The sequence below is a fragment of the Dendronephthya gigantea genome, unplaced genomic scaffold (genome assembly GCF_004324835.1).
Source record: "Dendronephthya gigantea isolate DGI-Jeju-01 unplaced genomic scaffold, DenGig_1.0 000154F, whole genome shotgun sequence".
NCBI classification, from domain to species: Eukaryota; Metazoa; Cnidaria; class Anthozoa; order Malacalcyonacea; family Nephtheidae; genus Dendronephthya; species Dendronephthya gigantea.
In genome coordinates this window covers 152,418-169,315 of record NW_021163164.1, presented here as the reverse complement: position 1 = coordinate 169,315, position 16,898 = coordinate 152,418, and the positions used below count along the sequence as shown (strand labels likewise).

At 36.9% G+C, this 16,898-nt stretch overlaps 1 protein-coding gene and 1 long non-coding RNA gene across 2 annotated transcripts; both read right to left on the bottom strand.

Annotated features, from left to right (window-relative positions):
• Positions 1-525: 525 nt before the first annotated feature.
• Positions 526-5,031, bottom strand: LOC114537240 (interferon-induced very large GTPase 1-like). Its single transcript, XM_028558377.1, has one exon. It carries the CDS (start codon positions 5,029-5,031, stop codon positions 526-528), a length of 4,506 nt encoding a protein of 1,501 aa, XP_028414178.1.
• Positions 5,032-5,091: 60 nt separating this feature from the next.
• LOC114537218 lies at positions 5,092-10,558 on the bottom strand. Its single transcript, XR_003688565.1, has 3 exons — positions 10,477-10,558; positions 9,139-9,292; positions 5,092-5,276 (listed from the first exon to the last, which is right to left on the bottom strand). It is a non-coding gene; the product is annotated as an uncharacterized LOC114537218 (long non-coding RNA).
• Between the last annotated feature and the right edge of the window lie 6,340 nt (positions 10,559-16,898).

Below are 16,898 nucleotides of genomic sequence, written 5' to 3'. Positions count from 1 at the left end.
TTAGACCAGTAAAATAAGTTTGATCTGACCAAGGACTTTATATGTACTAATTTGCATAAGTGCGCTTGTTCTGTTGCATGTTTGGTAATTGGTATATTATGCAGAATGTGTTCGTGGCACAGATTTGCTATAGCTAGTATTTAATCATGATTCGTTCGATCAGTTTAGGAATACTTTTAATATTGGAATTTTAGATAAGACATAAAGATTATCTTCTATGATCAATGTTTTATATCCAGCGTTTATTAAAAGTAGTACCCATTATTTCATCATATAATATAGGTTAGATTTACAAAGCAAATGATGGAAAAATATTTTTTATATTGGAAAAAATGTATTTATCAACCAGCAAAAATGTATTAGGATGAAAATGTCTGGATGACCTTACCCATAGTGAAGAAAATAGGATCTCGTATTAATAGGAAAGTTCTATGTTAATTTTGCATGTGGAAGGTTTAACTACATGCTGTTATTAAAAATTGGTCATATTGTAAAAATCATTTCGATTTGTTAGACGACGATTTGTCAACGTGTATTTGGCAACTTGTATTGCCGTTGAAGTTTTGCTTTTGCCTTCTTGAACGTAACTCGCTTCCACGCTCTTGGGACTTTTGGCTCTCTGGCATTGTAGTGAGCTGCCAAATCTTGCGAGAAAGTTGCCATAAACCATTTGAAGTACTTTGGCGTTTTCGATGATTTATTTCCTGGGATTAACCAAGATTTATAATAGTCGTTTACCGACTGAAAGTCTTTGTAACGATGCTGTCTCCCAGGTATATCGGGGTTCGAAAACTTCTTATTACTGGCAACGTTCTTTTGGCAAATATTGGTGCGTAATTTTCGTGTTTTTTTATCCTTGGAGCCAGTTATTCCCTGTGGACGATGAAATAAGGCGGAGTGCTTTTCTTGATGATTTTCATGGTCTTTGTCGCACAAAGCTTTGCAAAATGGGCAAACACTTTGACAGCCCATTATTTTGCCCAATAAAACATCACTTGCTGATAGATTCCAATTTAGAATTGTCTCAGGATCTAAACTGCACTTGATCAAATTTCGTATAGATTCCTCTATCTTATCTTGGACTTCGTTCTGAAACACATAAAATTCTTCTAGATCTTCTTTTGCAATTTCTTTTACACCTTTTGCAAAAGTTTCCTTATTTATATTTAGTATTTGGTGGCACTGTTCTTCAAAGCTTTGAATCCAAATTAACGGTTTCTTGCTCTCAGTCCTCGTTTCTTTGTTTGCATTTCCAATAGCTTGAAGAATTTCCTGTCTTAAATATTCGATTTTTTCTTCACGTAATGTAGATGTTCGACTGTACTCTTGCATAGTCTTCTCTAGCTTCGTCTTTAAAAAGCTAGCTGGATTTTCTAGATATGGTTTGTACGATTCAAAAGTACATTTCTCCCCAAGTTCAATAAGGACATATGCATGGAAGTGGCTTTTGCTCTTGTACATGCTTTCCTTCAGCATTTCATCTGCTATTGTTTGACCCATGGTGTCGTTTAGTGTTGATTTAATCGAGGTTTCGAGATCTTTAACAAGTGAGTCAGCTGCTGAAATTTCCTTTTTCGTATTTGTGAAAATATTTTCAAAATATGTATTCAACTCTGGTTTCAGAGCAGCCACTTCGGTTCCAATGTCTCGTTTTTGACGAAAGCGTTCCTCTCTCTCAACAAAAGTTTTACGGTTATTAGCAAATGAATTTAGCAAGGTATCACATTTTAGCGAGTTGCCGAATTTAAAAAGGGTCTCCATTGTTTCTTCGTCTATGGTCGAGATAACTTTTTGATACATTTGTATCAGGTTTTCCCGTGCATGTGTGTATGATTCTGACCGTAAAGTCTTCTTCGCAAAGTCACGTCCGTTCTCTTCTGCAAATTTCTGTATTCTTCTGGCGCTAAAACAACATTGTTGCTTAATCTTTTCTGAATTTTCCTCAAACGCTAATTGGTCATCCCCAAAATTATAAATAAGTTGATCGTCATGAATTATTGGGGCACTTTCTTTAAAGTTTGATATATTATATCCCTGTTGCTGTATTTTTTCTTTCATTTTCTCATTTAGAACAGGATCCATGCAAAGAACGTTTACCATTTCATCATTGATCTCTTTTTCAACGTTCAACATTTCAACATTATTCTCGGGAACGGATCTATTCAACTTTTGCCATTCTCCTTTGAATAGGTCATCCTTTATGAGTTTCTCCTCGTTGTGGGCAGACTTGACGAGGTTCTTAGCTTTTTCTCGAAGATTTTTTTGACAGATAATTTTCTTTTGTTTGATATCTTGTAAATTACGCGCATAATTCAGGGTTGATGTGCAATGTTTATTCACCTCGGACACTTTTTCTGTTGTCTGATATTCGATATCTCTCATAAGTTTTTCTCTCCACTTTTCAAGAATTGCCCGGTGCTCGCTAGTTTTTAAAAATTCATCCATTGTCTCTTTTATGTCATCTTCGAGTTTTTTTGCTTTGCCTTCTACCTGTTCCTTGCTCTTCTTCAATTTTTCTTCACGTTCCTCTTCCGTTTTGCATTCCTCTAGAGCTATTTCAATACCCACCTGAAGTTCCTTCATTTCTATAACCACAAATTTTACGAATTCGTGGAAATATTTACTATTGAGTGACAAGTAAGCTCTAAAGCTATTACGCAAACTATTTTCGGTTAGCGCATCTTCCCACAAATTGCATACTCTTTCTCGAAATTGAGAAATTGAAAGTTTTAAACTTTCTTTTAAACACATCCGTTTCATGATGTTTTCTTTCAACATTTGAACTGCTCTTCTATATTCAGGGTTTATTGGAGCTATTGGTTGACTTTCGCGTGGAAGGCTTGGCATATCAAACACGTCCTCGTTTAAATCAAATGAAATTATGTCATCAAATATTGGGAATTTCGGTCCACAACATTCTTGGATACACCTGTCAAGATGCTTCTTCAAAAAGTTGAAAGGTTTCATGGTAAATTTATCTCCTGGATCCGCAGCTGCCGCATTTTGGTGGACTACTACGCAAAATATCTTTTTCTTTTCTGTTAGTAAGTTATTTTTTAAGAAAGCATTTACAGCTATTTCCAATAATTCAACTATTCCAAAAATAGTCGTTTGATTTTGACTAATTACATTCACAATGGTTAAATCGGCAACACCAATTGCGAATAATGCTAATGCATTATCATCTTCCCGCATCAGGGTATCTTCGGTTTCTCCGAGGCCTTCAGTATCAATGATCAAAACATAATCAAACTTTGAGTCGAACTTAAGAGAATCACCAACAGGAATGAGGCTAGCAAAAGCGCCATGAGTAGACCTTGTTGTATTGACCGGAGATTCGAGACCAAACATCGTGTTTAACATTGTACACTTACCTGAATTTTGAAGTCCAATAACTGAAATTACAAATATTTTTGCGTTGTTTGTTTTCTTTTCCAGTCTGGTGTACACAGCATTGAACCATTCCAGAGGAATGTAAAAGGAATCGCCATCCAGTATCTCAAGAGGATATCCTGAAAGCAACATATCTGCAGCAGCGCCTGCATAGTCGTATTTACTTTCTCCAAGCTGGTATAACTGAGCGAGCTCTCTGTTGATGTGTTCTAAACCAAACGAGCGTTTCGTCTTTGATTGCAAATGATTCAGATTTGGCTGTACGTCAAAGCCTTGAGGTGCTTCCTTTTTCTCTTTTGGAAGTTCGATCAGCGCCTCAGATTTATTAGGAATTTTTGCCATGGCTTGAACCGAAATTTTTTCGAAATGATGTTTTAACTTATGCAAGGTGTAATTTCGTTCAGTTTCATCCATCGTTGTGATGTCATTTAAAAAGTGAATAAGCTGTTCATCCAGCTGTTGAAAGGTTTCTTTCTGAGCCATGACTTCTTTAGCGATGTCTTCTTTAATTTTTATCATATAATCGCTTTCTGTGGAATTCCTGCTCAGGCGATATTTTCTACGTTCCAATTCTGCTAATTTTGGGATATGCTGTTGCAATTTGAGAAGGTTTTCGGCGTTTTCAATTTCCACTTCTAACCACCTGAATTCTAATTGTCGAGAAACGTTGGGCGGGTGAATATCGCATTCGACCAGATCAGGCACTAGCTCTACTAGTGGCGATGCTTCCTGTTCATTTATACTTTTCTGAATATGTTCTCTTATTCTTTGGTAAAACCGATCCTCTTGTATGTTTTTACCTTGGGCTATTAAGGACAACTTCTCCTGGTGTGTATTTTTTATATCGTCAAAATATTCCTTCGCACTGGCTGGTGTTATCTTTTCGTAGAAAATTAGGATGATATTTCCTTTAAATTGCGATGCTACTTTTTCCAAACAGTCTATCGGAACGGTTTCACTGCACATTTCAACGTCTCGATAATCTGAAGCCAATAAGATACATAGGGCAGATGATAGCGTTAAAAGAACGTCAAGCTGCTTCTTAAAACGTCTGGCGTCTCCTCGAAGATTTGCGAGACAAATTTCCTGTTTTAATGTTTGATTCTCACTCCTTCCAGGAAGAAACCAGCTCAACTCAACCAATCCATCGATTTGTTTCCTCTCAATGTCGCCACCTTGCATGTTTCTGTGAAAGAAGTAGTCATGGTAACTGTCTCCGTCACTCATGATTTTGTTAATCAACATGGATTTAGAAATGGTAACTTTTCCAATTCGAATGAAAGAAACCACTGGAAATGGATGTTCTGTCGCAAACACTTGTTTTGTGCAGGTCCCATCTTTCCAGCACTTAGTGATGTTCTCTAACGCTGATAACAGAATTGTGACGTTTTCGAAGGGTGCTTCGGGGTCAGGGAGAAGAAAAGGGACGCTGAGTTGACATGCAGATAATTTATTGACAAGATAACGTCTCAAAGAATCATCGGAACGTTGAAATAAATCAAGTATTGCATCCATAGGATTGACATCGTCCTCTTGGAACTCTTCATGTTCGCTTTCTTTCGAGTCACTGTCGTTATTACTTTTATTTAAATTTTGTGCTTTCAATTTAAATTCACGCACCTGGTAGTTACCTATCATTAACGCCTCAAAAATATACTTAGGTATTTCATGCTTGGACTTTAATTCTGTACCGGTTAGTGTTTGGTTATCGATTGTTCGCGCATGTTTTAAATTATACCTCGGAGTAGGTGTTTGTGCGTTCTTATCTGGTGTGTTTTCTATTTGAGCTGCAATGTTAGGTGTTGTCAATGTTTCTGAAGCTTGATCAGATTGTTTCAGTAAATGTTTCGTGAGATCACCAGGGACGCCGTGTATGGCTTTTTCTAATAAGTTTAAAAACAGAATATGAAACTTAGTCTTCTGCTGTATAACCAAAAATTCTATAGGCAGTTTGGAGACATGATGTTTTTCCAAACCCGAATTAAACTTTTGAGGTATTTTACCAAAAATGATGGCCTTCAACTTTTACTGTAAAATACATAGGGAAAAAGTGCAAAACTTTGAATCGCCGATGTGCTGGACATTGGTCATTATTTTTCGACCCTTTGTTCAACATAACAGCCGGTTGGGCAACTCTTTGGTAATCGAGTGGGCAGAAAACCTTGACATAAGCGAATGACAGGATATTCAGCTCCGGGTTCGTGGCTCCGGGTTCGCGAAAATGGAGCTGGCTCCGGATTCGAGTGGCGGAGCTGGAGTGACTAGTTTTCATAAAAACCGATGTGGCCGCTTCGCTTTTAAAAAGGCCATTTTTCTTTGTTATATTATTAAGAACATATAGCCGTAAATTAAAGTTTTATTTCATTTAGTTTGCATGCAATAGCTCCGTAAAGTTGGCTATTTTTTGCGCAAATTTGACTGGTCAGCGGCACGGGCGACCGCCAGGCTTTATAAAATTTCGATTTACTAGCTTTACGAAGAGTTTTTGTAAAAAAAATAAAAGCTGGCCATTCGAGAGAAAGCTTATGAGAATATCCTTATACTTCTAACCTTCTAGCTTGCGAAATCACGACAGACAACTTCTGTAAAATCTAGCCGTCTGATTTCATGCACGCACTCGTGGCATAAATTTAATCCCTTCGCGAAGACAACTAACCCGGTTTCTGCAAATTTTCGTTTTCCCACATTGGTTTATTGAACTGTAAATGTCTTATCATCAATGCTGACAATTATTTGAGTACTCTAAGCAAAAAATATCTCTTCTACCTGTAATATGCTACGGAAACAACACCGTCAAACAAGTGTACACAAAACTGCTCAAAGCGACGAAGTACGAACGGCCATTGCATGTTAAGTACGCTTTTCATCGCCGAGATTTTTTCGCTGATTTATTCTCTGATTAACTTTAAATAAAATTCTAAAGGATGGCCATTTGAGATTTACATTCATACTCTTTCACCACAAAGATTTTAGGTTTTAGAATTCGTATCCCGTGAGCACAACTCCTGAGAGTACAAGCCGTCAGAATTCTGTCACGACCCGACATCATTAACATTACAACCCGGTGGACACAACCACCGTGTTTAAAGCAAATTCACGCTTTAGCGGGCAACGCTGGTAAACCATAAACGCCATATTATTATTTTTAGCCATCATTTGAATGCTTTACGCTAAAAATATCTTTACTGCCTGTAGTACACGGCGCAAACAGCATCGCTAAACGATGGTCTTAAAAACGGCTCAAGTTCTCAAACGTCAGAAATATGTCAAGTAAGCTGAACATCACTCGGATTGTTTCGCAGATCTAGCGCTGTTTTGACTTTATATAAAATTCTAAGATGGCCATTTTAGATTTATATTCATACCGCTATTTTATAAAAGAATAAAAGGCTTTGGATTAACATGCAGCGGCGACAACTCATGAGATCCCAAAACATTGTCGACAACAACCCCAAAACGAGATTATGGTTTAACAGCCTTGTCCGCGCTAAAGCGTGAATTTGCTTTAAACACGGTGGTTGACCGTTGTTTCCACTGGGTTGTAATGTTAATGATGTCGGGTCGTGACAGAATTCTGACGGCTTGTACTCTCAGGAGTTGTGCTCACTGGATACAAATCCTAAAACCTCAAATCTTTGTGGTGAAAGAGTATGAATGTAAATCTCAAATGGCCATCTTTTAGAATTTTATTTAAAGTCAAATCAGAGAAGAAATCAGCGAGAAAATCTCGGCGATAAAAAGCGTACTTAACATGCAAAGGCCGTTCGTCAATTTGAGCCGCTTTGTGTACACTTCTTTGACGGTGTTGTTTCCGTAGCATATTACAGATAGAAGAGATATTTTTTTTGCTTAGTGTATTCTAATATTTGTTATATAGCATTGATTATATGACATTCATAGTTCAATAAAGCTATTTGGAAAAACGAAAATTTGCAGTAACCGGGTTAGTTGCCTTCGCGAAGGGATTAAATTTTTGCCACGAGTGCGTGGTTTAAATCAGACAGCTAGACTTTACAGAAGTTGTCTGTCGTGGTTTCTAACCAAAGAAAGTTAGAAGTATAAGGATATTCTCATACGCTTTCTCTCGAATGGCCATATTTTCGATTTTACAAAAACTCTTCGTAAAGCTAGTAAATCGAACTTTTATAAATCCTGGCGGTCGCCCGTGCCGCTGACCAATCAACTTTGCGCAAAAATAGCCAACTTGACGGAGCTATTGCGAGCAAACTGAATGAAATAAAACTTTAATTTACGGCTATGATATTGATAATATAATAAAGAAAAATGGCCTTTTTAAATTTTTCGATTTGCAATAAAAGCGATGCGGCCACATCGGTTTGTATGAAAACTAGCCACTCCAGCTCCGGGTTCGCTCGAATCCGGAGCCAGCTCCGTTTTCGCGAACCCGGAGCTGAATATCATGTCATCATAAGCGAAACCGCAGCTTCATGTGATCGCAGGCTCAAGGTAATTAAACTCATGTTTTCGCGAAATGGTTTTAAACTGTGTAAATCGATTAAACATGTTACTACAGAATTGGACGCGGGAAACGAGTCTGGCTCGAGTATACTGCAATAAACACCGTCAACATTTGATCCAAAAATGTAAAGTAATAAGGTGTGTTGCTTGTGTGACAGACAGAATATTAGAAAACGCACAAAATGAGCACGTTAGATTACTGTGATATTTCACATTTTGACTAGAGTAAACATTTAATTATCGCGCCAACATCTAGTTATTTTGTTATAGCACTTTACTAAAGTCCTATGCTGCTTTTATATAATTATTTCGCTCTCCTTAATTTCACAAATTTGTACTTTAGTACGCATATATTCTCTCCTGTGCTGTTAGTGCTTCTGGCCACGTTTCAACATTTTGATTTGGCCAACTGACGTCAAATGACATCAAAACAGCTATGTTAGTGTAACACTTGAAGGTATCGCTGTTCATCAGAACATTAAATTTATTAATTTTCTTTAAAATATCGATGCATGAAATGAAAACCGTCTAAAGCTATAGGCTTCGCATGGTTGAATTGCGTGATTAGATTATAAATAATTTTAAAGACGAGGTACATTCCATAACGTAAACTAACAGCCTGTTTTACATTATTTTGAATCACTATATTTCTTAAAATATCATCAACAGTGAGAGTATTTTTGTTCACTATTGTTCTAAACGAATATAAGCTGGATTTTATGTTCAGAGGGAAAAAAAGCTGCTAAATTTCAGCAATTTTTTTATCAAGTAACCTAACCAGTGTCACAAGAAAAACCAATGCATTAAAATGTGATATCCAAACGGAAATATTAGTAATTGATTTTATACGTTCGATGACAAAACACAATGCAGAACTTTAATCAACATACTTTATAGTGAGACTCGATACATGCATGGGTGAATTAAATCCACATTATTGCACAAACAACAGCCATTTTGTCACTAATCTTTGGTAATGATTTTGGAATGTTTCAATTTTTATTTCCCTGGCGTAAAGAATTATACATTTGTACTTATTCTTATGTATTCTCAATGAATGAAATGACTCATTTCGTTTTCATGCGCTTTAAAAAGATCCGAAATTATATGGCGTTTGAGATTATATCTGCTCACCACAAGTTACAAAATAGCGTAATAGCTACTTTACACCAATCTATGTTGAATGCACGACAATGGCTAGCCGTGATATACATATAGTGATATAGAATTAGTAAACATGTAGAATTACATTTCATAGGCCCCTACCATTCTCGAAATCACGGTTCGTTTCCTCCTCACGTTTTTCAATGTCGCCTGTTTCAGGTGAATTTTTAATTGATTCCGTTTCTTCGAAGTGTTCCATAGCATCTCCTATTTAACATCAGCTATCTTTACCGTTTGTTCCCTTCGTGTATATGTACTAAAAGACATGTTGGAAGAAAAAATATGACTTGAAAGAAACATGTATAATTGTCTCCATGTTTTCAAATCACTCCATTGTATTGTGAATCTTGTACATAAAATTCAACAAACTCAAAATTTTCTAATTTATTCTTCGTCTATAATATACAGCTGTTAAAGCTTCCTCTTCATTAGCCAGTTAAAAAACAATTATTGATTTGGGAACTACATCATTGAAGTAGATGATGTAGCATGAATCAATGATAATACTTTAATCAAGCATGCATGCCATGCAAAGATGATAAATAACCAATACCAGACGACAATCTTATAATACAAATACAAATTTAAATATCATCGCATCAAACGGACAATGCAGAAATTGTGAACCAGTGATTAGATTTTTGGGTTGAAACCTCATACGCACTAATGTCTGCAGTGTTCATCATATGTATACGTGGAATAATAACTTCCTCAAATTTGTAAAAACACCTCTCGATATTTCAACCAATAAGTGCCTTCGTCATGAGAGTTAGTAGGAATAACTCCTACAAACTCTGCTGCATGACAAAAGGTCCGAGGTCAAAATATTGAGAAATTATTTGGCTATATCTCAGGCTTTGCCTATATACCACGCTCAATGGGAAATTGTTTTATAGCGTTGTCACGCTGTTCCGCTGGTTATATTAAATAAAATGTAATCTATAGCAAATCCGAAAATCTCCGTTTTGAAGCCGGACTACATGAGAATGAGTCTGTCGTATTTCAATTTTATCAAATTTCATATTTCAATGATTATATTTTTTTATCTAAAATATTGGTTGCCGTTTTGACCCAAGGTCACTTGTCAGGCCTAACTTTTCTGAAGAAGACCGAAATGTCGCGAAAAGTAATTTTGCTTATTTTAGGCAATTTTCACCACGTTGGCACGCTTCCACCTGTAGATTTTGTTGGATATTTAAACTATATGTTCGTGCGTCTTTACACTGTCTAAAATGCTTGAAAATCTACATACGTTTAATGACATTACTAAGAAAGGACACAACTTGAAGGGTGATTTAACGAAATAGGAATAATGTTTTAAGGTAAGCAACAATTTACAATAGATCTGCAATAAAATGTGTTGTAACTTGCGGTTGAAATACGGTGGGAATAAGATAAAGGTCACATAAATTAAAATGTAGACATAAACAATTTACTTACGGTATATTTACATCTTCCTCGTCGAACAAGACCCGAAAAAGCAATATGGAGTAGAAAGTTTGATCAAAACGATACGTCAAGGATTTAGCGAGAGTCAGATCTGTCGCAATTCTTTTGAAGTCATGATACTTAAAGGCATTTTCAGCAAAACCCAACTTCGTATTCCAATATAGCAAGTTATGTAACTGTCGCCGCGTGGGTGTTTGTGTCTTCATGGAGACAATAGGCAATTAATTTGAAAAACAATACACACAGTTGTTTTGTGAAAAGTAAAAGTTATTTGACGCATCCAATAGAGCATCGCATACTTATTGGCGTTGCACATTATGGCCCATATAAAAAATGAATTGAATTATTTACAAAAAAACAGCACCAGTAAAATATAAAATAACCCTTATCCAGGAACCGAGTAAAAGGTATTTACGTTTCCTGTCGATATGTCGATATGTATCTTATCCCTGTTATTATCGGACATGTATTTGCAAAACTAAAGGTCTAGAAGATAATTAACCCATTCGCAAGGTCAGCCCTTTAACATTACAGTGGCAGTATACTATATATAGTGCAATAATTAATCAAAACACGATCTTTCAACTCAGTCGGCATCTTAGAGATAGACCGCAACAAAGCGTCGCGGTGAGTATTTGGAAAGGGTTGATTAGTTACCTTGCAAGCTAGGAATCCGAAGCACGTTTCAATATATAACTTGATTGTCTTGCGATAAAAGCTTTTTCTTTTGTCGGCATATTCTTCACAGGAGTAAAAGAGCAATTAAGCCATGCACTTGCAACAGAATGCTACAAAATGCAAAACAACATCCGATAGATAGTATATTTATGCACCAGAAAAATAACATGTATAGTCAATCATTCCTCAAATATTTTACAATTTCTTATTATTTTTTGCAATCACGTGGGCGACATCAGTTTAGGTACCCGACACACTGTTGCTTATGATAAAAAGTATGAGCTGCTTAACTAGAAGTTTAAAAATGGAAAATTTTCATAAAATTATGTCATTGGATCAATGGGTATATAGACTACAGCGCGTCTATGCTAGCATATAAATGCGTTTGAAGTGTCTAGCATGCCGTTATCATGATACAGACTCCGATGTCTTTTCACTGTTCGCACTGCATTATTGCAAAATCATGACAAACAAGGGGGCATGAAGCCAAGAACTCAACTGCCAGAGGGGCGAGAGGAAAAGCACGATGCAGTATTATCCATAAACAAGGCTGAAAATATTGCCAAAATGAGTAGTTCTTTCCAATAATGGGATTAGGGAGTTGACTCAGTTTAACTATATAGGTATATATGCCCTGGCAATATCTTCTGAGTAGGTTTCAGTACACCTGCATGTATGTATGCATACAGCTTTAGGTATTGGGATGTTAGTATATTACAGTAAATATATTTTGTTTTCATAATAAATAAACATGATTGCATTAATTTTATGAAACTATTTATATATGTATTTTGCTTCAATTTGAGTTTACCTACACAAAACGCTCATATAAAAAATGAATTGAATTATTTACAAAAAAACAGCACCAGTAAAATATAAAATAACCCTTATCCAGGAACCGAGTAAAAGGTGTTTACGTTTCCTGTCGATATGTCGATACGTATCTTATCTCTGTTATTATCGGACATGTAGCTATTTGCAAAACGAAAGGTCTAGAAGATAATTAACCCATTCGCAAAGTGAGCCCTTTAACAAAACCTATATTACCGTGGCAGTATACTATATATAGTGCAATAATTAATCAAAACACGATCTTTCAACTCAGTCAGCATCTTAGAGATAGACAAAGCGTCGCGGTAAGTACTTGGAGAGGGTTTGTAGTCAATCATTTCCTCAAATATTTTACAATTTTTTATTATTTTATGCCAATCACGTGGGCGTAATTAGTTTAAGTACCCGACACACTGTTGCTTATGATAAAAAGTATGAGCTGCTTAACTAGAAGTTTAAAAATGGAAAATTTTCCTAAAATTACCTCATTGGATCAATGAGTATTATAGACTACAGTGCGTCTATGCCAGCGTATAAATGCGTTTGAACTGTCTAGCATGCCGTTTAAGCACATGTTTTGCCTGCTCAGTTTTCAAATATACAGCATTTGCCCTTCATTAAAGGAAAAAGAGTGATGAATAACGTGTATTACACATATCATTTGAATAACATTGTATTGTAAATTTAACGCAACAGTAGGAGTATTAACTTTTTGTACAATATTGCTTACATGTACATTCGACCACACTATATTTTCACTCAAGCTAGTGTAGATAGATAGATAGATAGATGGTTTATTGACTTAAAACTTGCAGCCTCGGCCATAGGCTCCGGCTGAAAAACCTTTAGTCTTACAAAGAATATGATCTATGTTATTAAAATCCATAAAAGTGGAGGTTCAATTGGTAAAACTATCTATTTACATTATTTAGTGACTCAGATATATTATACATATTTACTAGAATTGAAATTGATAAAATCGTTTTTAAATCTAATTGTTTTACAGTTTGGAACTTGAAATATTCTTTTTTCTCTCAGAGATGCCTCAGATAAATTTAATGCTGGTAATAAATGGTGTAATTTGTCTTGCGGATCATTAACAATTTGCTGAAAAAGTTTATCGGTCAAATTTTGTCTTCGATCGTACAATGACAAGAGACCTAGTTGATTAAGTGCGTCCTCATATGAATGTTCGGGGAGGATTATTCTGCAAGCTCGGCGTTGTAATCTTTCGAGATCGTCTGACAGGTATTTTGTAAGGGAATCGTGGAATACTTCGCACGCGTATTCAGCAACCGGCCGAATACAAGTAACATAGAACAAGAGAAGATCCTTGGACGGTAACTTAGCCCGTTTCAATTGTCGCAAGAAGTATAGACGAGTTGAAATCTTCTTGCATACAGTCTCAATATGTTTATTCCATTTGAGGTTGTCGGAGATGGTTAGACCGAGTAGTTTTTCACACTGGACTACTTCGATGTTTTTGTCGTTGATAATAATAGGATCAAACTCTCTCTTTACAGTTGAGAAACTTATTCGAAGTTCCTTGCATTTGGACTCTTTTAACTGCATACCATCACTTCTGGATTTTGAAGAGAATTCGTTGACATACGCTTGCATTATACTAGGTTGATCTTTATTTATGATTTCAGACATAGTTGAATCGTCTACGTATTTCCATAGGTTCTTGTTGTCAGCAACATCAAGGTCGTCCATCATGATTAAGAAAAGCCAAGGGCCTAATTTTGTCCCCTGGGGGACACCCGCTGGCACAGCCTTCCACTCGGAAAAACAGTCATCACTAAGTTTAACTCTCTGACTGCGATCAGTGAGGAAGTCTAAGATCCAATGCAATATAGGTTTTGGGATGTTGTATTTTAACAGTTTTCGTGCGAGGATATGATGATCTATCATGTCGAAAGCTTTACGAAAGTCAAAAAGCATAATTCTGATTGTAGAGCCATTTCCGTCCGTGTTTTTATTCCAAAAATGCAACATGCTGATAAGGGCATACGTAGTGCTTGAATTCGGGATGGATCCGAATTGCCTTTTATCAATTGTGGCTAGTACCGCAGGTTTTAGGTGTTGTTCAACCACGAATTCTTCGGCCAGTTTTGATAAAATAGGTGTTAATGATATTGGACGTAGGTTGTTATTAATGTCAGTTTAGGTTTCTTTTTAGGGATAGCAATAATGTCGGCCTCTTTCCAAGATTGTGGAATACGGCATTCGCGGTAAGAACTATCTAGGATCTCTTTGACTGGAAGTTCCAATAAATCAGCATTCTCTTTTAACACCCATGTTGGTATTCCATCAGGGCCGTGGGCTTTCCTTGGATTAAGCGTTGACAGTTTTTTAAATACGTCTCCTGCAGCAATTGTAACAGTAGAATCATTAGCTGCGCCAAATAACAGATCTTGGTAATTCTCTGGAGTGAGAGGAGTAAATTCAGCCATTGGGGAAAGAAAAGAATCATTTATCTCGTTTGCAATATCTACTTTATCTGTTTCCGTAAGGTGTTCATCAGGTCTTAAGGCTTTAAGGATTTCTTCGTTATTTCCGCTAGTAGATTTTGCTCCACTGAGCTTCTTAATCTCATTCCACCAAGAGGATGGTTTACATTCTTTAAGATGTTGAATACTATTTTCATAATGCTTCGCACGACAACTTTTCCTTTTGCGGTTTACTTTATTTCTCAATACTTGAATTGGGTAATATTTCCTTGGTTAAGAGCTTTCTGGCGTTTCTTAATTAATAATGATAATTTTGAGTTCATCCAGGGAGGTTCATTATACCGAGATGTAATTGAGCGCAGTGGGAGAATATAATCCAGACCAGTAGTTACAATGGTTTCCAAAAGGGAGATTTTTTCTGTGCAAGAAGGGGCTTTGTCAAACATGCTGGGAATGTCCAACAGTTCCAAATATTTACGGAATGCAAGACGGGAGCTCGGACGTAGATCGCTTTTCTTCACCACTCTTTTCTGCTCTCTTTGGGGTTGACATCGTTCTTTTGGTTTAAATTCTACAGACATATGATCAGAGAGACCGAATGGTGCATACTTTACCGGTTGATCGTAGTATTCGTAAAGATTTGTCAAGACGAGATCAACAGTATTTCTGCCACGTGTTGGAAAGTTAACAAGTTGACGTAGGTTATAGCTTAGTTTTAATCGGTTGATATTTAACTGATTAAAGTCGCCCAGAATAATAAAACCACAATTAGGATAGCATGATTCCAATGTAGAGAGACAGTTGGATAAATAATCCAGCATTGCGGAGTCGTCAGCACTTGGGGGGTGGTATAAGGTCCCGACGACCAAGCTATTAAATAGTACGTACTGCAATGACACAGTTTATGCAAAACTCAAACAAACAGTTCATGTTCAGTTTACCCTTGAATATGTTCTCTCGCCAGGCATCTTGGCATGTAGGACTGCATCAATCTGAACCAGGCAGCAGACTTTTCGACAGTAATGCTAGGCAAGTTCCTATCAGCAGCTGTGACCAAAACACGCTTGCGGTATTCCCCCAGGAGAATCTGCGCATTTCGTGCTGCATTTCTGTCGTTAATCTGATTCTGGAACAGAGGACGTGTTATGTCAGCCTTGATATTCGCTTTCAAACAACTGATAGCTTGCTCAACTGGATTCAAAAATGGAGAGTATGGTGGCAAAACCTTAACTTCAGTATTTTCCGCAGGAGGAGCAGCTTGACGATGGGCGGGCGTCCCGTCGAAAATAAGATAGTGTGTTTCATTCTCATCCAAATGCTCGTTTGTGTTCTCCAGAAACTCGGCGAAAAGTTCACCTGTCATGCCTCCCGACTGAATCTTGTGATATATCAACCCAAACACTGGAGATATTCCAAACATCTTGTAATGTTTCTGCCTTTTTGCCCACACACCTGACGGTAAGCTCGGTCGCCTTGTCGCGAACGCCCCTGGCTTCTTGATGTCCATATGTTAAACCCACACTCATCAATAAAAACGGTATGGTGTAGGTTTGCTTCCTCTAGGAACCAGTGAGCATACTCGTTTCGACGCTGAATTACATCTGGTCGATTACGGTCCGCTGGAACTCTATGTGCCAACTTCAGGGTATACAACATTCCGTCTAAATGTTTCGCAACTGTGCGAACATGAACATGCGGACGGTCCGGGAGTTCCTCTCTTAATTTTCGATTGATAGCTTCCAAAGTCAACATTGGATTCTCGTCGAGAATATCTTCGAGACACTGCCTCATTTCTTCATTGACTTTCACCTTATTATGCCCATCACGTGGCCTTTCATCTACTCTGTTCTCTCGTATAAAGCGTGCTACTATGCCTCTGGCTGTCGAGCGGTGTACTCCTAATGTGTCGGCAACACGAAGATAGTCCTGCTCGGGCTCTTTGAAAGCCCGTACAATCCGTTCCCTGTCTTCTTGTGCAATTCTTCTACGTCGTCTCTCTGCCATGTCGTTTGCTTTGCCTAAATCCTCTAGTACACGTCTCTTTATATCTTATCATGCATTCCCAGGTTGTTCAAACCGTCACAATTCTGCACAAATATACAGTACTGTACAATAGCATACACGCTCGTTAAATTGATAATAATACAATGTTATTCATATGAACTTCAAAATATGGTATAAATTACAGAAGTGTTTTATTGAACTTCCATTATGCACAATTGACATTTGATTGGTGTTATTGAAATTAGGGACGCGCTATTAAATATACAATACACGTTATTCATCACTCTTTTTCCTTTAATGAAGGGCAAATGCTGTACAAGTTATTCAATAATTTACAAACATTGTAGTGAACATTAAAAAAAAAGTCATTAAACAAAACACAGTGTTTACTTACATTCTCCTCACTTTCATTCACCAAAGTTGATCTTCTATGACAAGTTATGAAAT